The sequence below is a fragment of the Rhinoderma darwinii genome, chromosome 4, assembly GCF_050947455.1.
Source record: "Rhinoderma darwinii isolate aRhiDar2 chromosome 4, aRhiDar2.hap1, whole genome shotgun sequence".
Taxonomy (NCBI): domain Eukaryota; kingdom Metazoa; phylum Chordata; class Amphibia; order Anura; family Rhinodermatidae; genus Rhinoderma; species Rhinoderma darwinii.
The window spans coordinates 13941006-13961909 of NC_134690.1; the positions used below are offsets into that span (position 1 = coordinate 13941006).

The window sequence follows — 20904 nt, forward strand, 5'->3', positions numbered from 1 at the left end:
ACAAGAATATAACTACTATAATACTGCTCCCTATATACAAGAACATAACTACTATAATACTGCCCCTATATACAAGAATATAACTACTATAATACTGCCCCCTATATACAAGAATATAACTACTATAATACTGCTCCTATATACAAGAATATAACTACTATATACTGTCCCCTATATACAAGATTATAACTACTATAATACTGCCCCCTATACACAAGAATATAACTACTAGAATACTGCCCCTATATACAAGAATATAACTACTATAATACTGCTCCTATATACAAGAATATAACTACTATAATACTGCTCCTATATACAAGAATATAACTACTCTAATACTGCCCCCTATATACAAGAATATAACTACTATAATACTGCCCCTATATACAAGAATATAACTACTATAATACTGCTCCCTATATACAAGAATATAACTACTGTAATACTGCCCCTATATACAAGAATATAACTACTATAATACTGCTCCCTATATACAAGAATATAACTACTATAATACTGCTCCTATATACAATAACAGAACTACTATAATACTGCTCCCTATATACAAGAATATAACTACTATAATACTGCTCCTATATACAAGCATATAACTACTATAATACTACCCCCTATATACAAGAATATAACTACTATAATACTGCCCTCTATATACAAGAATATAACTACTATAATACTGCCCCCAATATACAAGAATATAACTACTATAATACTGCTCCTATATACAAGCATATAACTACTATAATACTACCCCCTATATACAAGAATATAACTACTATAATACTGCTCCTATATACAAGAATATAACTACTATAATACTGCCCCCTATATACAAGAATATAACTACTATAATACTGATCCTATATACAAGATATAACTACTATAATACTGCCCCTATATACAAGAATATAACTACTATAATACTGCCTCTATATACAAGAATATAACTATAATACTGTCCCTATATACAAGAATATAACTACTATAATACTGCCCCTATACACAAGAATATATCTACTATAATACTGCTCCCTATATACAAGAATATAACTACTATAATTCTGCCTCCTATATACAAGAATATAACTACTATAATACTGCTCCTATATACAAGAATATAACTACTATAATACTGTCCCTATATACAAGAATATAACTACTATAATACTGCTCCTATATACAAGAATATAACTACTATAATACTGCCCCCTATATACAAGAATATAACTACTATAATACTGCTTCTATATACAAGAATATAACTACTATAATACTGCCCCTATATACAAGAGTATAACTACTATAATACTGTCCTAATGTACAAGAATATAACTACTATAAGGGCGGGTTCACACATGGCGGAATTTCACTTAAATTCCGCTGCGGACACTCCGCAGCGTTAATCCGCAGCGGAGCCGTTTCTCCATTGACTTTCACTTTAATTTAGCAGTGTTCGTTTACACGATGCGTACAATTCCGCTGCGGAGCATAGGCTGCGGAGCGGAATTTGGTGTCCGCAGCATGCTCTGTCTGTTGCGGAGCAGTGGCGGACTCATGGCGGAATTTCTCCATTGACTTCAATGGAGATTCAAAGTTCCGCAATGAAGTCCGCAGCTGTCATGCACATGTCATGTGTGCTGCGGATGCGTCTTGCTTTTTTAACTTGACATTTCTTCATTCTGGCTGGACCTATGTATTTCTAGGTCTACAGCCAGACTGAGGAAGTCAATGGGGCTCCCGTAATGACGGGAGCGTTGCTAGGAGACGTCAGTAAATAGTCACTGTCCAGGGTGCTGAAAGAGTTAAGCGATCGGCAGTAACTGTTTCTGCACCCGGACAGTGACTACCGATCCCATATACAGCAACCTGTAAAAAAATATAAGTTCATACTTACCGAGAACTCCCTGCGTCTGTCTCCAGTCCGGCCTCCCAGGATGACGTTTCAGTCTAAGTGACGGCTGCAGCCAATCACAGGCCAAGCACAGGCTGCAGCGGTCACATGGACTGGCGCGTCATCCAGGGAGGTCGGGCCGGATGCCGAAGGAGGGACGCGTCATAAAGACAACGGGGCGGGTAAGTATGAATTTCTTTTACTTTCACTAGGGAAAGTGCTGTCCCTTCTCTCTATCCTGCACTGATAGGGAGAAGGGAAGCACTTTTCCCGCAGTCCGCAGCAGCTAGTCCGCATCAATTTTCTGCACATTTTGTGCAGATCCGCAGCCGTAATCCGCAACCCGGATTAGGTGCGGCATTGATGCGGACAGTTGCGGAGGAATTCCGCCATGTGTGGTCATGCCCTAATAGTGCTCCCTATATACAAGAATGTAACTACTATAATACTGTCCCCTATATGCAAGAATAGAACTACTATAATACTGCTCCTATATACAAGAATATAACTACTATAATACTGCCCCTATATACAAGAATATAACTACTATAATACTGCTCCTATATACAAGAATATTACTACTATAATACTGCTCCTATATACAAGAATATAACTACTATAATACTGCTCCTATATACAAGAATATAACTACTATAATACTGCTCCTATATACAAGAATATAACTACTATAAGGCGGGATTCACACGACCGGGTCGGGTCCGAGCCGAGTGCCGGCCGGTAAAATCGGCCATTCTGCCCGGCCGGTTTGCATAAAGTTATGCATCCGTGCCGGGCCGGGCAGATCCGGACAGTGACATCAGCGGCAGCTCCTGAAGGGGAATCCCCATGTGTTCGGGATTCCGCTTCAGGAGTTTCCCCTGATGTCACTGCCCAGATATGGACAGAGACATCAAGCGCTCTGTCCAGGAGCGGAATCCCCGAACACACGGGGATTCCGCTCCTTCAAGGAGCTAAAGTGCGGCTAGCACATAGCAGAGCGGGGAGATACCTCCCCGCTCTGCTATAGTGGCGTCGCTGCAGTAGTAGCAGCCGCAGCAGCTGCTGCTACTAGCGGCGCCATCTAAGGTGTCGCCGAGCCAGGGTGCTTTTAACAAGCAGGGGAAGGGAGCCAGCGCAGCGCTCCCTCCACCTGCTGTACACCCCGGCCCTGCAACACAGTGTGCAGCGATGCCATTCGTCAGAATGGCATCAACTCCTCCTCCTCACATGCACTCTGCGCTGTGAGGAGGAGGAGATAGAGCGCAAGCGCCGGGAAACCCGGCCATCACTGGGAACACATTCCGGTGATGGCCGTGTAATACCCGGCCCCATAGACTTCTATGGGAGCCGGGCGGCCGGGTGTCCGGGCAAAGATAGAGCATGTCCTATTTTTTGACGGCCGGATTTTCCGGCCGTCAAAAAATCGGTCGTGTGAATAGCCCCATTAGGGGTCTATCATTCCTAATGCAGCCGGTGCCGGCCGATTTTATGAACGGCCGGCACCCGGACGGGAAACCCTGCCGTGTGAATGAGGCCTTATACTGCTCCTATATACAAGAATATAACTACTATAATACTGCTCCTATATACAAGAATATAACTACTATAATACTGCTCCTATATACAAGAATATAACTACTATAATACTGCTCCTATATACAAGAATATAACTACTATAATACTGCCCCCTATATACAAGAATATAACTATTATAATACTGCACCTATATACAAGAATATAACCACTATAATACTGCCCCTATATACAAGAATATAACTACTATAATACTACCCCTATATACAAGAATATACTACTATAATACTGCCCTCTATATACAAGAATATAACTACTATAATACTGCCCTATATACAAGAATATAACTATTATAATACTGCCCCTATATACAAGAATATAACTACTATAATACTGCTCCCTATATACAAGAATATAACTACTATAATACTGTCCCCTATATACAAGAATATAACTACTATAATACTGCCCCTATATACAAGAATATAACTACTATAATACTGCCCCTATATACAAGAATATAACTACTATAATACTGCTCCTATATACAAGAATATAACTACTATAATACTGCCCCTATATACAGGAATATAACTACTATAATACTGCCCCCTATATACAAGAATATAACTACTATAATACTGCTCCTATATACAAGAATATAACTACTATAATACTGCCCCTATATACAAGAATATAACTACTATAAGGGCATGACCACACATGGCGGAATTCCTCCGCAACTGTCCGCATCAATGCCGCACCTAATCCGGGTTGCGGATTACGGCTGCGGATCTGCACAAAATGTGCAGAAATTGATGCGGACTAGCTGCTGCGGACTGCGGGAAAAGTGCTTCCCTTCTCCCTATCAGTGCAGGATAGAGAGAAGGGACAGCACTTTCCCTAGTGAAAGTAAAAGAAATTCATACTTACCGCCCGTTGTCTTTATGACGCGTCCCTCCTTCGGCATCCAGCCCGACCTCCCTGGATGACGCGCCAGTCCATGTGACCGCTGCAGCCTGTGCTTGGCCTGTGATTGGCTGCAGCCGTCACTTACACTGAAACGTCATCCTGGGAGGCCGGACTGGAGACAGAAACAGGGAGTTCTCGGTAAGTACGAACTTCATTTTTTTTTACAAATACATGTATATTGAGATCGGTAGTCACTGTCCCGGGTGCAGAAACAGTTACTGCCGATCGCTTAACTCTTTCAGCACCCTGGACAGTGACTATTTACTGACGTCTCCTAGCAACGCTCCCGTCATTACGGGAGCCCCATTGACTTCCTCAGTCTGGCTGTAGACCTAGAAATACATAGGTCCAGCCAGAATGAAGAAATGTCAAGTAAAAAAAGCAAGACGCATCCGCAGCACACATGACATGTGCATGACAGCTGCGGACTTCATTGCGGAACTTTGAATCTCCATTGAAGTCAATGGAGAAATTCCGCCATGAGTCCGCCACTGCTCCGCAACAGACAGAGCATGCTGCGGACACCAAATTCCGCTCCGCAGCCTATGCTCCGCAGCGGAATTGTACGCATCGTGTAAACGAACACTGCTAAATTAAAGTGAAAGTCAATGTAGAAACGGCTCCGCTGCGGATTAACGCTGCGGAGTGTCCGCAGCGGAATTTAAGTGCAATTCCGCCATGTGTGAACCCGCCCTAATACTGCTTCTATATACAAGAATATAACTACTATAATACTGCTCCTATATACAAGAATATAACTACTATAATACTGCCCCTATATACAAGAATATAACTACTATAATACTGCTCTTATATACAAGAATATAACTACTATACTACTGCCCCCTATATACAAGAATATAACTACTATAAGGGCGGGTTCACACATAGCGGAATTTCACTTAAATTCCGCTGCGGACACTCCGCAGCGTTAATCCGCAGCGGAGCCGTTTCTCCATTGACTTTCACTTTATTTAGCAGTGTTCGTTTACACGATGCGTACAATTCCGCTGCGGAGCATAGGCTGCGGAGCGGAATTTGGTGTCCGCAGCATGCTCTGTCTGTTGCGGAGCAGTGGCGGACTGGTTGCGGACTCATGGCGGAATTTCTCCATTGACTTCAATGGAGAGTCAAAATTCCGCAATGAAGTCCGCAGATCTTATGTGTGCTGCGGAGCGTATTGTTTTTACTACCATGACATTTCTTCATTCTGGCTGGACCTATGTATTTCTAGGTCTACAGCCAGACTGAGGAAGTCAATGGGGCTCCCGTAATGACGGGAGCGTTGCTAGGAGACGTCTGTAAATAGTCACTGTCCAGGGTGCTGAAAGAGTTTACGCGATCGGCAGTAACTGTTTCTGCACCCGGGACAGTGACTACCGATCCCAATATACATGTATCTGTAAAAAAACATATAAGTTCATACTTACCGAGAACTCCCTGCGTCTGTCTCCAGTCCGGCCTCCCAGGATGACGTTTCAGTGTAAGTGACGGCTGCAGCCAATCACAGGCCAAGCACAGGCTGCAGCGGTCACATGGACTGGAGCGTCATCCAGGGAGGTCGGGCCGGATGCCGAAAGAGGGACGCGTCACCAAGACAACGGGCGGTAAGTATGAATTTCTTTGACTTTCACTAGGGAAAGTGCTGTCCTTCTCTCTATCCTGCACTGAATAGGGAGAAGAGAAGCACTTTTCCTGCAGTCCGCAGCGGCCAGTCCGCATCAATTTTCTTCACATTTTGTGCAGATCCGCTGCAGAATCTGCAACGCAGATTCTGTGCGGCATTGATGCGGACAGTTGCGGAGGAATTCCGCCATGTGTGGTCATGCCCTTTTACTGCCTCCTATATACAAGAATATAACTACTATAATACTGCTCCTATATACAAGAATATAACTACTATAATACTGCCCCCTATATACAAGAATATAACTACTATAATACTGCCCCTATATACAAGAATATAACTACTATAATACTGCCTCCTGTATACAAGAATATAACTACTATAAGGGCATGACCACACATGGCGGAATTCCTCCGCAACTGTCCGCATCAATGCCGCACCTAATCCGGGTTGCGGATTACGGCTGCGGATCTGCACAAAATGTGCAGAAAATTGATGCGGACTAGCTGCTGCGGACTGCGGGAAAAGTGCTTCTCTTCTCCCTATTCAGTGCAGGATAGAGAGAAGGGACAGCACTTTCCCTAGTGAAAGTAAAAGAAATTCATACTTACCGCCCGTTGTCTTTATGACGCGTCCCTCCTTCGGCATCCAGCCCGACCTCCCTGGATGACGCGCCAGTCCATGTGACCGCTGCAGCCTGTGCTTGGCCTGTGATTGGCTGCAGCCGTCACTTACACTGAAACGTCATCCTGGGAGGCCGGACTGGAGACAGAAACAGGGAGTTCTCGGTAAGTACGAACTTCATTTTTTTTTACAGATACATGTATATTGTGATCGGTAGTCACTGTCCCGGGTGCAGAAACAGTTACTGCCGATCGCTTAACTCTTTCAGCACCCTGGACAGTGACTATTTACTGACGTCTCCTAGCAACGCTCCCGTCATTACGGGAGCCCCATTGACTTCCTCAGTCTGGCTGTAGACCTAGAAATACATAGGTCCAGCCAGAATGAAGAAATGTCACGTTAAAAAAGCAAGACGCATCCGCAGCACACATGACATGTGCATGACAGCTGCGGACTTCATTGCGGAACTTTGAATCTCCATTGAAGTCATGGAGAAATTCCGCCATGAGTCCGCCACTGCTCCGCAACAGACAGAGCATGCTGCGGACACCAAATTCCGCTCCGCAGCCTATGCTCCGCAGCGGAATTGTACGCATCGTGTAAACGAACACTGCTAAATTAAAGTGAAAGTCAATGGAGAAACGGCTCCGCTGCGGATTAACGCTGCGGAGTGTCCGCAGCGGAATTTAAGTGAAATTCCGCCATGTGTGAACCCGCCCTAATACTGCCCCTATATACAAGAATATAACTACTATAATACTGCCTCCTGTATACAAGAATATAACTACTATTATACTGCTCCTATATACAAGAATATAACTACTATAATACTGCCTCTATATACAAGAATATAACTACTATAATACTGCTCCTATATACAAGAATATAACTACTATAATACTGCCCCTATATACAAGAATATAACTACTATAATACTGCCCCCTATATACAAGAATATAACTACTATAATACTGCTCCTATATACAAGAATATAACTACTATAATACTGCTCCTATATACAAGAATATAACTACTATAATACTGCTCCTATATACAAGAATATAACTACTATAATACTGCCTCCTATATACAAGAATATAACTACTATAATACTGCCCCTATATACAAGAATATAACTACTATAACACTGCCCCTATATACAAGAATATAACTACTATAATACTGCTCTTATATACAAGAATATAACTACTATAATACTGCCTCCTGTATACAAGAATATAACTACTATAATACTGCCCCTATATACAAGAATATAACTACTATAATACTGCCTCCTGTATACAAGAATATAACTACTATTATACTGCTCCTATATACAAGAATATAACTACTATAATACTGCCTCTATATACAAGAATATAACTACTATAATACTGCTCCTATATACAAGAATATAACTACTATAATACTGCCCCTATATACAAGAATATAACTACTATAATACTGCCCCCTATATACAAGAATATAACTACTATAATACTGCTCCTATATACAAGAATATAACTACTATAATACTGCTCCTATATACAAGAATATAACTACTATAATACTGCTCCTATATACAAGAATATAACTACTATAATACTGCCTCCTATATACAAGAATATAACTACTATAATACTGCCTCTATATACAAGAATATAATTAGTATAATACTGCCTCCTATATACAAGAATATAATTAGTATAATACTGCCTCCTATATACAAGAATATAACTACTATAATACTGCTCCTATATACAAGAATATAACTACTATAATACTGCCCCCTATATACAAGAATATAACTACTATAATACTGCACCCTATATACAAGAATATAACTACTATAATACTGCCCCCTATATACAAGAATATAACTACTATAATACTGCCACTATATACAAGAATATAACTACTATAATACTGCCCCTATATACAGGAAAATATAACTACTATAATACTGCCCCTATATACAAGAATATACCTACTATAATACTGCCCCTATATACAAGAATATAACTACTATAATACTGCCTCCTGTATACAAGAATATAACTACTATTATACTGCTCCTATATACAAGAATATAACTACTATAATACTGCCTCTATATACAAGAATATAACTACTATAATACTGCTCCTATATACAAGAATATAACTACTATAATACTGCCCCTATATACAAGAATATAACTACTATAATACTGCCCCCTATATACAAGAATATAACTACTATAATACTGCTCCTATATACAAGAATATAACTACTATAATACTGCTCCTATATACAAGAATATAACTACTATAATACTGCTCCTATATACAAGAATATAACTACTATAATACTGCCTCCTATATACAAGAATATAACTACTATAATACTGCCTCTATATACAAGAATATAATTAGTATAATACTGCCTCCTATATACAAGAATATAATTAGTATAATACTGCCTCCTATATACAAGAATATAACTACTATAATACTGCTCCTATATACAAGAATATAACTACTATAATACTGCCCCCTATATACAAGAATATAACTACTATAATACTGCACCCTATATACAAGAATATAACTACTATAATACTGCCCCCTATATACAAGAATATAACTACTATAATACTGCCACTATATACAAGAATATAACTACTATAATACTGCCCCTATATACAGGAAAATATAACTACTATAATACTGCCCCTATATACAAGAATATACCTACTATAATACTGCCCCTATATACAAGAATATAACTACTATAATACTGCTCCTACATACAAGAATATAACTACTATAATACTGCCCCCTGTATAGAAGAATATAACTACTATAATACTGCCCCTATATACAAGAATATAACTACTATAATACTGCTCCTATATACAAGAATATAACTACTATAATACTGCTCCTACATACAAGAATATAACTACTATAATACTGCCTCCTATATACAGGAATATAACTACTATAATACTGCCTCCTATATACAAGAATATAACTACTATAATACTGCCCCCTATATACAAGAATATAATTACTATAATACTGCTCCTATATACAAGAATATAACTACTATATGGGCGGGTTCACACATAGCGGAATTTCACTTAAATTCCGCTGCGGACACTCCGCAGCGTTAATCCGCAGCGCAGCCGTTTCTCCATTGACTTTCACTTTAATTTAGCAGTGTTCGTTTACACGATGCGTACAATTCCGCTGCGGAGCATAGGCTGCGGAGCGGAATTTGGTGTCCGCAGCATGCTCTGTCTGTTGCGGAGCAGTGGCGGACTGGTTGCGGACTCATGGCGGAATTTCTCCATTGACTTCAATGGAGAGTCAAAATTCCGCAATGAAGTCCGCAGATCTTATGTGTGCTGCGGAGCGTATTGTTTTTACTACCATGACATTTCTTCATTCTGGCTGGACCTATGTATTTCTAGGTCTACAGCCAGACTGAGGAAGTCAATGGGGCTCCCGTAATGACAGGAGCGTTGCTAGGAGACGTCTGTAAATAGTCACTGTCCAGGGTGCTGAAAGAGTTACGCGATCGGCAGTAACTGTTTCTGCACCCGGGACAGTGACTACCGATCCCAATATACAGCAACCTGTCAAAAAAAATAGAAGTTCATACTTACCGAGAACTCCCTGCTTCTGTCTCCAGTCCGGCTTCCCAGGATGATGTTTCAGTCTAAGTGACGGCTGCAGCCAATCACAGGCAAAGCACAGGCTGCAGCGGTCACATGGACTGGAGCGTCATCCAGGGAGGTCGGGCCGGATGCCGAAAGAGGGACGCGTCACCAAGACAACGGGCGGTAAGTATGAATTTCTTTGACTTTCACTAGGGAAAGTGCTGTCCCTTCTCTCTATCCTGCACTGAATAGGGAGAAGAGAAGCACTTTTCCTGCAGTCCGCAGCGGCCAGTCCGCATCAATTTTCTGCACATTTTGTGCAGATCCGCTGCAGAATCTGCAACGCAGATTCTGTGCGGCATTGATGCGGACAGTTGCGGAGGAATTCCGCCATGTGTGGTCATGCCCTAATACTGCCCCCTATATACAAGAATATAATTACTATAATACTGCCCCTATATACAAGAATATAACTACTATAATACTGCCTCCTATATACAAGAATATAACTACTATAATACTGCTCCTATATACAAGAATATAACTACTATAATACTGCTCCCTATATACAAGAATATAACTACTATAATACTGCCCCCTATGTACAAGAATATAACCACTATAATACTGCCCCTATATACAAGAATGTAACTACTATAATACTGCCCCTATATACAAGAATATAACTACTATAATACTGCCCCTATATACAAGAATATAACTACTATAATACTGCTCCTATATACTAGAATATAACTACTATAATACTGCCCCTATATACAAGAATATAACTACTATAATACTGCCTCTATATACAAGAATGTAACTACTATAATACTGCCCCTATATACAAGAATATAACTACTATAATACTGCTCCTATATACAAGAATATAACTACTATAATACTGCCCCTATATACAAGAATATAACCACTATAATACTGCCCCTATATACAAGAATGTAACTACTATAATACTGCCCCTATATACAAGAATATAACTACTATAATACTGCTCCTATATACAAGAATATAACTACTATAATACTGCCCCTATATACAAGAATATAACGACTATAATACTGCCCCTATGTACAAGAATATAACTACTATAATACTGCTCCTATATACAAGAATATAACTACTATAATACTGCCCCTATATACAAGAATATAACTACTATAATACTGCCCCTATATACAAGAATATAACTACTATAATACTGCCCCCTATATACAAGAATATAACTACTATAATACTGCTCCTATATACAAGAATATAACTACTATAATACTGCTCCTATATACAAGAATATAACTACTATAATACTGCCCCCTATATACAAGAATATAACGACTATAATACTGCCCCTATGTACAAGAATATAACTACTATAATACTGCTCCTATATACAAGAATATAACTACTATAATACTGCCCCTATATACAAGAATATAACTACTATAATACTGCCCCCTATATACAAGAATATAACTACTATAATACTGCTCCTATATACAAGAATATAACTACTATAATACTGCCCCTATATACAAGAATATAACTACTATAATACTGCCTCCTATATACAAGAATATAACTACTATAATACTGCTCCCTATATACAAGAATATAACTACTATAATACTGCCCCCTATATACAAGAATATAACTATTATAATACTGCTCCCTATATACAAGAATATAACTACTATAATACTGCCGCTATATACAAGAATAGAACTACTATAATACTGCTCCTATATACAAGAATATAACTACTATAATACTGCTCCTATATACAAGAATATAACTACTATAATACTGCCGCTATATACAAGAATATAACTACTATAATACAGCCCCCTATATACAAGCATATAACTACTATAATACTGCTCCTATATACAAGAATATAACTACTATAATACTGCTCCTATATACAAGAATATAACTACTATAATACTGCCACCTATATACAAGAATATAACTACTATAATACTGCCCCTATATACAAGAATATAACTACTATAATACTGCCCCCTATATACAAGAATATAACTACTATAATACTGCCCCCCATATACAAGAATATCACTACTATAATACTGCTCCCTATATACAAGAATATAACTACTATAATACTGCCCCTATATACAAGAATATAATTACTATAATACTGCCCCTATATACAAGAATATAACTATAATACTGCCCCCACATACAAGAATATAACTACTATAATACTGCCCCTATATACAAGAATATAACTACTATAATACTGCCCCCTATATACAAGAATATAACTACTATAATACTGCCCCCCATATACAAGAATATCACTACTATAATACTGCTCCCTATATACAAGAATATAACTACTATAATACTGCCCCCACATACAAGAATATAACTACTATAATACTGCCCCCTATATACAAGAATATAACTACTATAATACTGCCCCCTATATACAAGAATATAACTACTATAATACTGCCCCCAATATACAAGAATATAACTACTATAATACTGCCCCTATATACAAGAATATAACTACTATAATACTGCCCCCTATATACAAGAATATAACTACTATAATACTGCCTCCTATATACAAGAATATAACTACTATAATACTGCCCCTATATACAAGAACATAACTGCTATAATACTGCTCCTATATACAAGAATATAACTACTATAATACTGCTCCTATATACAAGAATATACCTACTATAATGCTGCCCCTATATACAAGAATATAACTACTATAATACTGCCTCCTGTATACAAGAATATAACTACTATAATACTGCCCCTATATACAAGAATATAACTACTATAATACTGCCTCCTGTATACAAGAATATAACTACTATAATACTGCTCCTATATACAAGAATATAACTACTATAATACTGCCTCTATATACAAGAATATAACCACTATAATACTGCCCCCTATATACAAGAATATAACTACTATAATACTGCTCCTATATACAAGAATGTAATTACTATAATACTGCCCCTATATACAAGAATATAACTACTATAATACTGCTCCTATATACAAGAATATAACTATTATAATACTGCCCCTATATACAAGAATGTAATTACTATAATACTGCCCCTATATACAAGAATATAACTACTATAATACTGCTCCTATATACAAGAATGTAACTACTATAATACTGTAACATTATGCTGTCTGTGAGATATTTGTAAAACAACAAAATTATGAATGCAGCTTTAGATGTGAGTGGAGCATAATGTAACATGTAAGGGGGCACTTACACTTCCATTATATTTTTGCGGCGTAAGAATATGCTGCCCAAAACGACAATGTATCTAGAACTAGAGAAATGTGTCCGCGTTGTAGAATATTTTTGCGGTAGGCATACATTGCAGTTTTGCGCAGCGTACTTTTACGGTGCAGGAATACAATGCCACGTGTGAGCGCACCCTCAAAAATGAGTTCAAGGTGGAGGAAGACGCAGATGCGGATCATCGGGATGTAGCGTGACAAGTCTCTCCATAGTATTGGGTTACTTTGAAGGCAGATCTAGGGTCGGACGTGTCCGACCAGATTCACCGCGCTCCGACTTATGTAACGTAGGAAGAGACAGATCACATGTTGGGGCTTCCAGCGAGTCACCGGTTGGGGGTGGCCTGGCCGCCATGTGTCACCGGTTGGGGGTGGCCTGGCCGCCATGTGTCACCGGTTGGGGGTTGCCTGGCCGCCATGTGTCACCGGTTGGGGGTTGCCTGGCCGCCATGTGGCCCGGGTGGGGGTGAACTGGCCGCCATGTGTTTTAAATGCAGATTTTCTTCTTTTTTCCACATTTTTCTTGCATACCTATTTGGGATTTCAAAGACAGAAAATAATTTATTTTGCTTCCTGCCGTTTTTCGTTAACCATTTAAAGGAAAACCCCTTTTATATAAAGTGAGGTTGTTGCCTGGCAACAGGGGGCTTTTCACCAGCGGTGACTACTCTGGGTCTCCATGCTCTTGTAGAACCCAAGGTGGTCACCTCCTATAATGTTGTTTGTATTGATGCGGGGGAAATGTACATTGGTCCATAATGAGGTGTAGAGGGGTGGAGAGACTTTGGGAGAAATTTAGTCAGTGGGTCCGAAAGTGCAATTTGTATTTATGGGCAACCTGAGCTGAAGGGGTTAAGTATTTTAATCTAACATATGACTGGATCATGGCCGGGGATCTATGTGGATCCCACAAACCACCACCAATGCCATCTTCTGCCTTGTCTACACGATGTGTCGCACAAAACTAAAAGTGGAATTCCCCTTTAAGTGGGCTTTCCCTATGTCAATAGGGCATATCCCTACATATTCTGACGTTGTCCCCTCCATTAACAAAGGGAATGGTAACACCCAGATATTGATTCTTACAATTCCAGGAGGAGTAACAGAGGAACGACACAATGCAGAGTTCTAGGAAAAAAATCTCCAGGACTGATTTTAAATGGTGAAGACAAGTATTAACTAAAATAAACATGTCCGAGAGAAGACGGGTCCTGTTTAAGAGCAGGATAGAGATCAGTGTGCCACTAATATATTGTAACAACCTGGCAGCTGTGTAAGCAGGAATGGTCAGGACAGACTTTCAGCCCTCGGATGCAAAGAAGAATGTTTTATTCACTGACCGCAAGCAGAGATCTTGAAAATAGTGATGAATTGAAACATAAAGTATATTAGATAGTTGTAGAGCAATGACAGGACAAGCCCTTCAGAATCATGTTCATTACTTCAAGATCTTCAAAGGTGTCAGATCGGCCTTAAAGGGGACCCGTCGCCTCTCCTGACGTCTATTTTAGTAAATTATTGTATGACCTAATAAAGAACAATTCTGTAACATCTTTTCTTAGAACTCTATGTGGTGCCGTTCCTCTGTTGTTCCTCCTAGAAATGTATGAATAAATTGACAACTGGGTGTTACTAGTTGGGGGTGTGTCCCTGCACAGATTGACACTGTCCAATCACTGCTGACAGAGTGAGACTGTGCAGGGACACGCCCCATTGACAAGGAGAATGGTAACACCCAGTTGTCAATTTAGGTAATGGGTCCTCTTTAAGGCCCGGTTCACACACAACATTTTTGGTGCAGTTTTTGGTTCACTTTTTTAAGCCAAAGCCAGAAGTGGACCCGAAATGAGGGAAAGGTTTAAAGAACTGACCGATGCATCTCCTTTCTTTCGTGTCCACTCCTGTCTTTGGCTCCAAGAACTGTTTCAAAAACTGCATCAAAACCCCGTGTGTGATCCTGGCCTAAAGGGAATTTCCACTTTTAACAGTTTTTCAAATGTTATCGAAATATTAACAAAATGTGGTTCTCAGACTCCAGAAATACTCAAAGTGGAACTCCCCTTTAAGAAGCCGGTTGACCACTATATATATATATATATGACTATTTTGCTTTCCCGGAAGCTTCGCCTTTAAACTTTTTGTATTTCTTTTTGTCAACAGGTGTGAAATAGGTCAAAATGAGTGGTCTTGGGGACAGTTCAATCGACCCTGCTAGCCAGGACCGCAAGAGGAAAGCCTCGCCATGTGACACCGTGCAAAAGTGAGTAGTCACATGACGTCGAAAAAATTCACTTTTTATAAAAATTGACATCGAAGAAGTAGAGGAGGTGCGGATGGGGTAATGATGCAGCGCAGCGTTCATGTGTGGAGAGAGGCTGCGTTCACCGTGACCTATACATTAAACCTCCGTGCCACGCTTCATTCTCTAGGACTGTGTGAAAGGGCCGGGCTGTGGGTGCTGGGCAGCTGCTCGGCTCTCAGGGTACAAACATCCCAGGCACCATATGGCCGATTCTTCCTGTAACGTCTATCTGATGGCAATCTGGTCCCTCCAGAATCAGACCATTTATTTCTTCCCTGGAAATGATGGACGACATCCTTGTATAAGTCTGTGCCAGTCACGGCGGGCCCCGGTGCCCCCTACGGGCTCTGAGACAGGTGTGTCTATTACTATTAGATTTTCTGGACCCAAGAAAAGCGGAGCTAAAACCCATGCTGTGCGGGTCTTCCCTTAAACCAAGGTGAACTTTTTTGAGAAAAATCACTTGGTCTGAATGTAGTGAAGTAAAAAGAAAGAAAAAAAATTGGCGCAGCGACATGCCAGGATTTTTTTTTTTTTTTACGCAAGTTGGTTTAAAAGGCCAGAGACTGCATGTTGGATGCCCTATGGGACTGTGTATTTAAAAAGTAAAGGAAGAAAAAAAAAACTTTTTTAAAGTTGATTTTTATGGCTTTACTTTGGTTCTGTTCTGTATGATGATGTTGTTGTTGTTGTTGTTGTTGTTGTTTTTTTGTTATTTCCTGTATTTTTTTTTTCTTGTTTTTTGTTTCTTATTTTATGTTTTCTTAGTTTTGTTTGTTTATTGTGTTTATTATTTGTTTTTTTATTTTTTTTTGTTTTATTTAAAGGGAACCCGTCAGCAGTTTTGAGGTCTCAAGACTGCTGACAGGGTGATACATGGGGGGGGGACATTTTTAACTTACTATACCTTAATCTTCAGTCATTCAAGTTGCATGACCAAGAAAATGATGTTCATTTCCGGGGCGCGCCGGTCGCCAGAACCACTGAGGCGGGACTAGCTGTTCAAGTGCTCCTGCACTGCACGCTGCAAGCCCCGCCCCTCTTCGGCTCTAGCATTATTCTGATTGGCTGCTAGAGCTGTCACTCAGAGCAGAGAGTGGCACTTGCGACCACCACGCCAGGGGAATCAAATGCTCAAATTGCTTAAAATTTCTGATAGACCGATTCCCTTTAATTTGACTTTTGACTTTTTTTTTTTTTTTTGCGTTTTCTTGCATTTTCAGTGACTTTTTTTTTTTGCTGCATTTTTTTTTTTTGCACGTTTTCATTGGGTCACAAATGCTGCGGCCAGATGTTCGTTTAAAGTCTACTGTAAACGCCCCGAAAAACGGCTAAAAGTACAGAGGCTGAACGCCTCCAAACATCTGCCCATTGATTTGCGTTTTGTTCCCACAGGGCGTTTTGTTACGCGGTTGTTTGAAAAAACAGCGCGTAAAAAAAAAAACGCCCCGTAAAAAGAAGTGCATGTCACTTTTTGAGCTGTTTTTGGAGCCGTTTTTCATGGTCTCATGAGAAAAACAGCACCAAAAACCGCCGTAAAAAAACGGCTGAAAATCAGAGGCTGCCCTTGAAACCTGCTCCGTACTTTACAGTCGTTTTTTCTTAAGCGTGTGAACGTCGCCTTAATCTTTTCTGTCTGTCAAACATTAGGATGTATTTACGAGTCGTTTTTTGGCATGGTTTGTCTAATTTTTTCCCCCGACTTTCATAATCACCGCAAAACTGCGCCGTTTTTGTAAAAACCGCCGCGGTTTTGCCATAATTACACAAAAAAAACTCCAGTGCATCTGCCCTTGTAGTATTACGACCCCTCACTCAATTTCTTTGCATCGCGCTGACCCCTCCGCACGCCCGTCGTGGCATACAGACCGGTTGGACTGCGTACATGTGTTTGGTAAGAATTGGTCTATTACAGAACGCAGCTTGGAGGTTGTCATAGCAACCGGCCGCTTCTCACTAAGTGAATTCTTACCGCGCTTCTCACATCCTATTCTTCGCTTTTTCTTACCGCAATCATTTGGCGCATGATTGAAAGAAATAACTTCAATGAATCTCTTGACCTTTTTTTTTTTTTTATTATTATTTTTTTTAATTTATTTTTTGTTGGGTGGGGGGATTTAAAGGGCCAGTACCCTTAAAACACATTGATTAAATCCAGCTTGGCAGTTGAGTCATGTGAGGCACAATGGTTGCTATGGATACAATGTAACAACTATAGTCTTGTATATGGGGTTGCCAGGCAATGATTTCCTAGCAACTAGTCTGTCTTGGATTACTCAGGTCTTCAGATCTGGCCTGAATTATATCTGAATTGAGGGTACGAAGGGTAAGGCCACACGGAGCGGCCCTGACGCGGCCAACAACTGCGCTGGCGCCATCTACGGCGCGGCTGTCAAATAGCCTGTTATTAACTATGCGGGTAAAACGGCCCTTTATTCAAAATTGTGCGGCCATTGATTGATACACCTTTTATGGCCGCACGATTTTGCAGGTAAAGGGCCATTATACCCGCAATAATGCGCGACTATTATCAGGCTATTTGACAGCCGCACCAAACCTGGTGCCGATACGGATGTTGGCCGGGTCACGGCCGCTCCGTGTGGCCTTACCCTATGGGGGCAAGAAGTCTGGACAGAACAAACCACATATTTTTATTATTATTTCCACCAGCCGTATTAATCCGATTTTTGTGACCCGAAATTGAGGTGGAGAATTCCTTCGTGTTAATGAAGTCGTTGATGGAGATTATCCCGTCACCCGCTCCACTGACGGTCCCATAATATCCCCTCGTTAAGAGTAACACGCGGGACTTCCAAACCTGCTTATTGAGCGGTGGCCTGCCGTGCGCGCTGCGACCTTTTCCAGTGCCCCGCGGCGCGCAACCTCCTGGCGCCCCCAACCAATGTGTCACGTAATTGAAGTCGTTAGTGGCGTTACATAAACAAGGCGGCCCCTCCGCAGAAGAAGTGGGTCACCAGCAAATGTGTAAAACGAGGAGCCGGAGCTTGATCCCAAGTGGCCGACCTGTGCGGACAATTATCCACGGGTCGTAATACCGAGCCACTTACCTGCCTGTGATACAATTACCCCGCCATCTGCGTGACCAGGAGATATCAGGATAAGAGGGGCTCTTCCTCGGAGGTCACCCATCCCCCAACGCTCATTACTGGGGGTTTTCTATATTCTTAGTTGGATTTATAGTGTGCAAACCTGGAAATTATTTTGGGGTATTTTTTCAAATGCATAAGACCTGTAATTAAAGGGATCGGTGGGGGTCTTACTGCCGGCCCCTACAATTCCTGAGAACAAGGGAGGGGTCCTCCTAATTAAAGATTTCACTTTTTAGCATCACATATATATTTCTAGCATATCCACAGGATGTGCCATGAATGTCTGATAGATGCGGGTCCCACCTCTGGGACCTAAACCTATGTCGAGAAAGGGGGTCCCACCGCCCCACCAGGTGAGGAGGAGAATGAATGGAGAAGGGGCTGCACATGTGTGATTTGCGGCACTCTCCATCCACTTCTATGGGAAGGTACTAAAACAACTGAGCACACTTGGCCACATTCGCAACCACCACTCCATTTATTCTCTGCCTGGATGTGGTGGTCAGCAGCCCCCTCCCCAGCCGGGACAGGGGTCAGGGGATTCCCAATCTCGACTTGCGGGTCCCAGAGCTGGAACCATCATCTATCTGACATATCTGGTGGATGTGCTATAGATATCTGTGATGGGAGTCTCAATATAATCACCGTATGATGGAAAGTTCTGCAACTTTTTAATATACTTTGTGTGTCAATTTCTCACCGTTTTCAAGATCTCTGTTGGCTGTCAGTGAATCTAAAAGTTCTTGTTTACATCCAGAGGCTAAAAACCGTACAAACCTAATTCTTCTCACAGCTGAGGGTTTGCTAGGATCATATCCAGTCCTGACAATCCTCTGTGAGCTTCACATCCTGGACACATTTTCCCAGCATTGATACATTGTTGCAAAATTCAGCTCACAGAGAATTGCCTGATATAGATACAATTGTAGCAAAGCCTGAACTGTTGAGAATAATTAGGTCTGTGCAGATTTGCAGCCTCTGGATATAAACAAGAATGTTTCAATTCACTGACAGCAAGCAGAAATCTGTGAAAAAATATCTGAAAAGTACTAAAGGGAACTCGTAAAAGTTCTGTTTAACTCTTTGCATTTGGAAACCTCAGAGCAGCTGCATTTTTTTTCCTGTATTTTTGTGGCTTTTTGTTCTCTCTTGATTTTGAACAGGGTTCTCCCAGCAGCACAGAGTATTTCAGGGGGTGTAGTCCATGCAATTCTAGTAAAGTTCCTGGGGTCAGTGTGGCTCATAATGTCTGACGATTTGGGATTCAAATGTTGGGGGTTATGTTCATGTGATGATGTTTGTGGGGACTGGGTGACAGTCCCAGCGCAGCCAGCAGTCCTAGTACAATGCGTCTTATTTCCTACAGATTTGATTTTTGCTCTGATTTTGTTCAAATTTGTATCTTTCTTTTTTGCAGCAATGAAAAGCGCCGGCGAGAGCAAGAAAACAAATACCTGGAGGAGTTGGCGGAGCTTCTCTCGGCAAATATTGGGGATATAGACAACTTCAGTGTCAAACCGGACAAATGCAAAATCCTAATAAAAAGGATGGACCAGATCCAGCAGCTGAAGAAGAAGAAACAGGGTAAGAACTGGGTGTACGGGTCCCGGCAGGCACCAAACCTCTGCAGGTCTGAGCTCCACCCCATTTAGTAGCCACGCCTTCCCCTTAAAGGGCCACTACGCCTAAAGTGGTCAGCAGTGTTATATGAGGGGCGGCTGATATCCGTCACACACAGAATTACCAGGAACTTCCTCACAGAGTCCTAGTTTTATCTGTGCAGAATTTTGGCTCGGCTTTCATGGTCAGATCTTATCACAATGGCGCCACCTTGTGTCCAGT

General features: G+C 40.7%; 1 protein-coding gene across 4 annotated transcripts in view; it reads left to right on the forward strand.

The window, feature by feature from the left end:
• Window positions 1–20904, forward strand: part of NCOA1 (nuclear receptor coactivator 1) — a 203083-nt gene that overhangs the window by 41211 nt on the left and 140968 nt on the right. For all 4 annotated transcript variants that reach the window (XM_075860847.1, XM_075860848.1, XM_075860849.1 and 1 more), the window contains exons 2-3: window positions 15811–15910; window positions 20480–20646. In XM_075860847.1, coding sequence (XP_075716962.1) covers window positions 15828–15910; window positions 20480–20646 — 250 coding nt within the window. In that variant the 5' untranslated portion in view covers window positions 15811–15827. The remainder of the gene's footprint in view (window positions 1–15810; window positions 15911–20479; window positions 20647–20904) is intronic.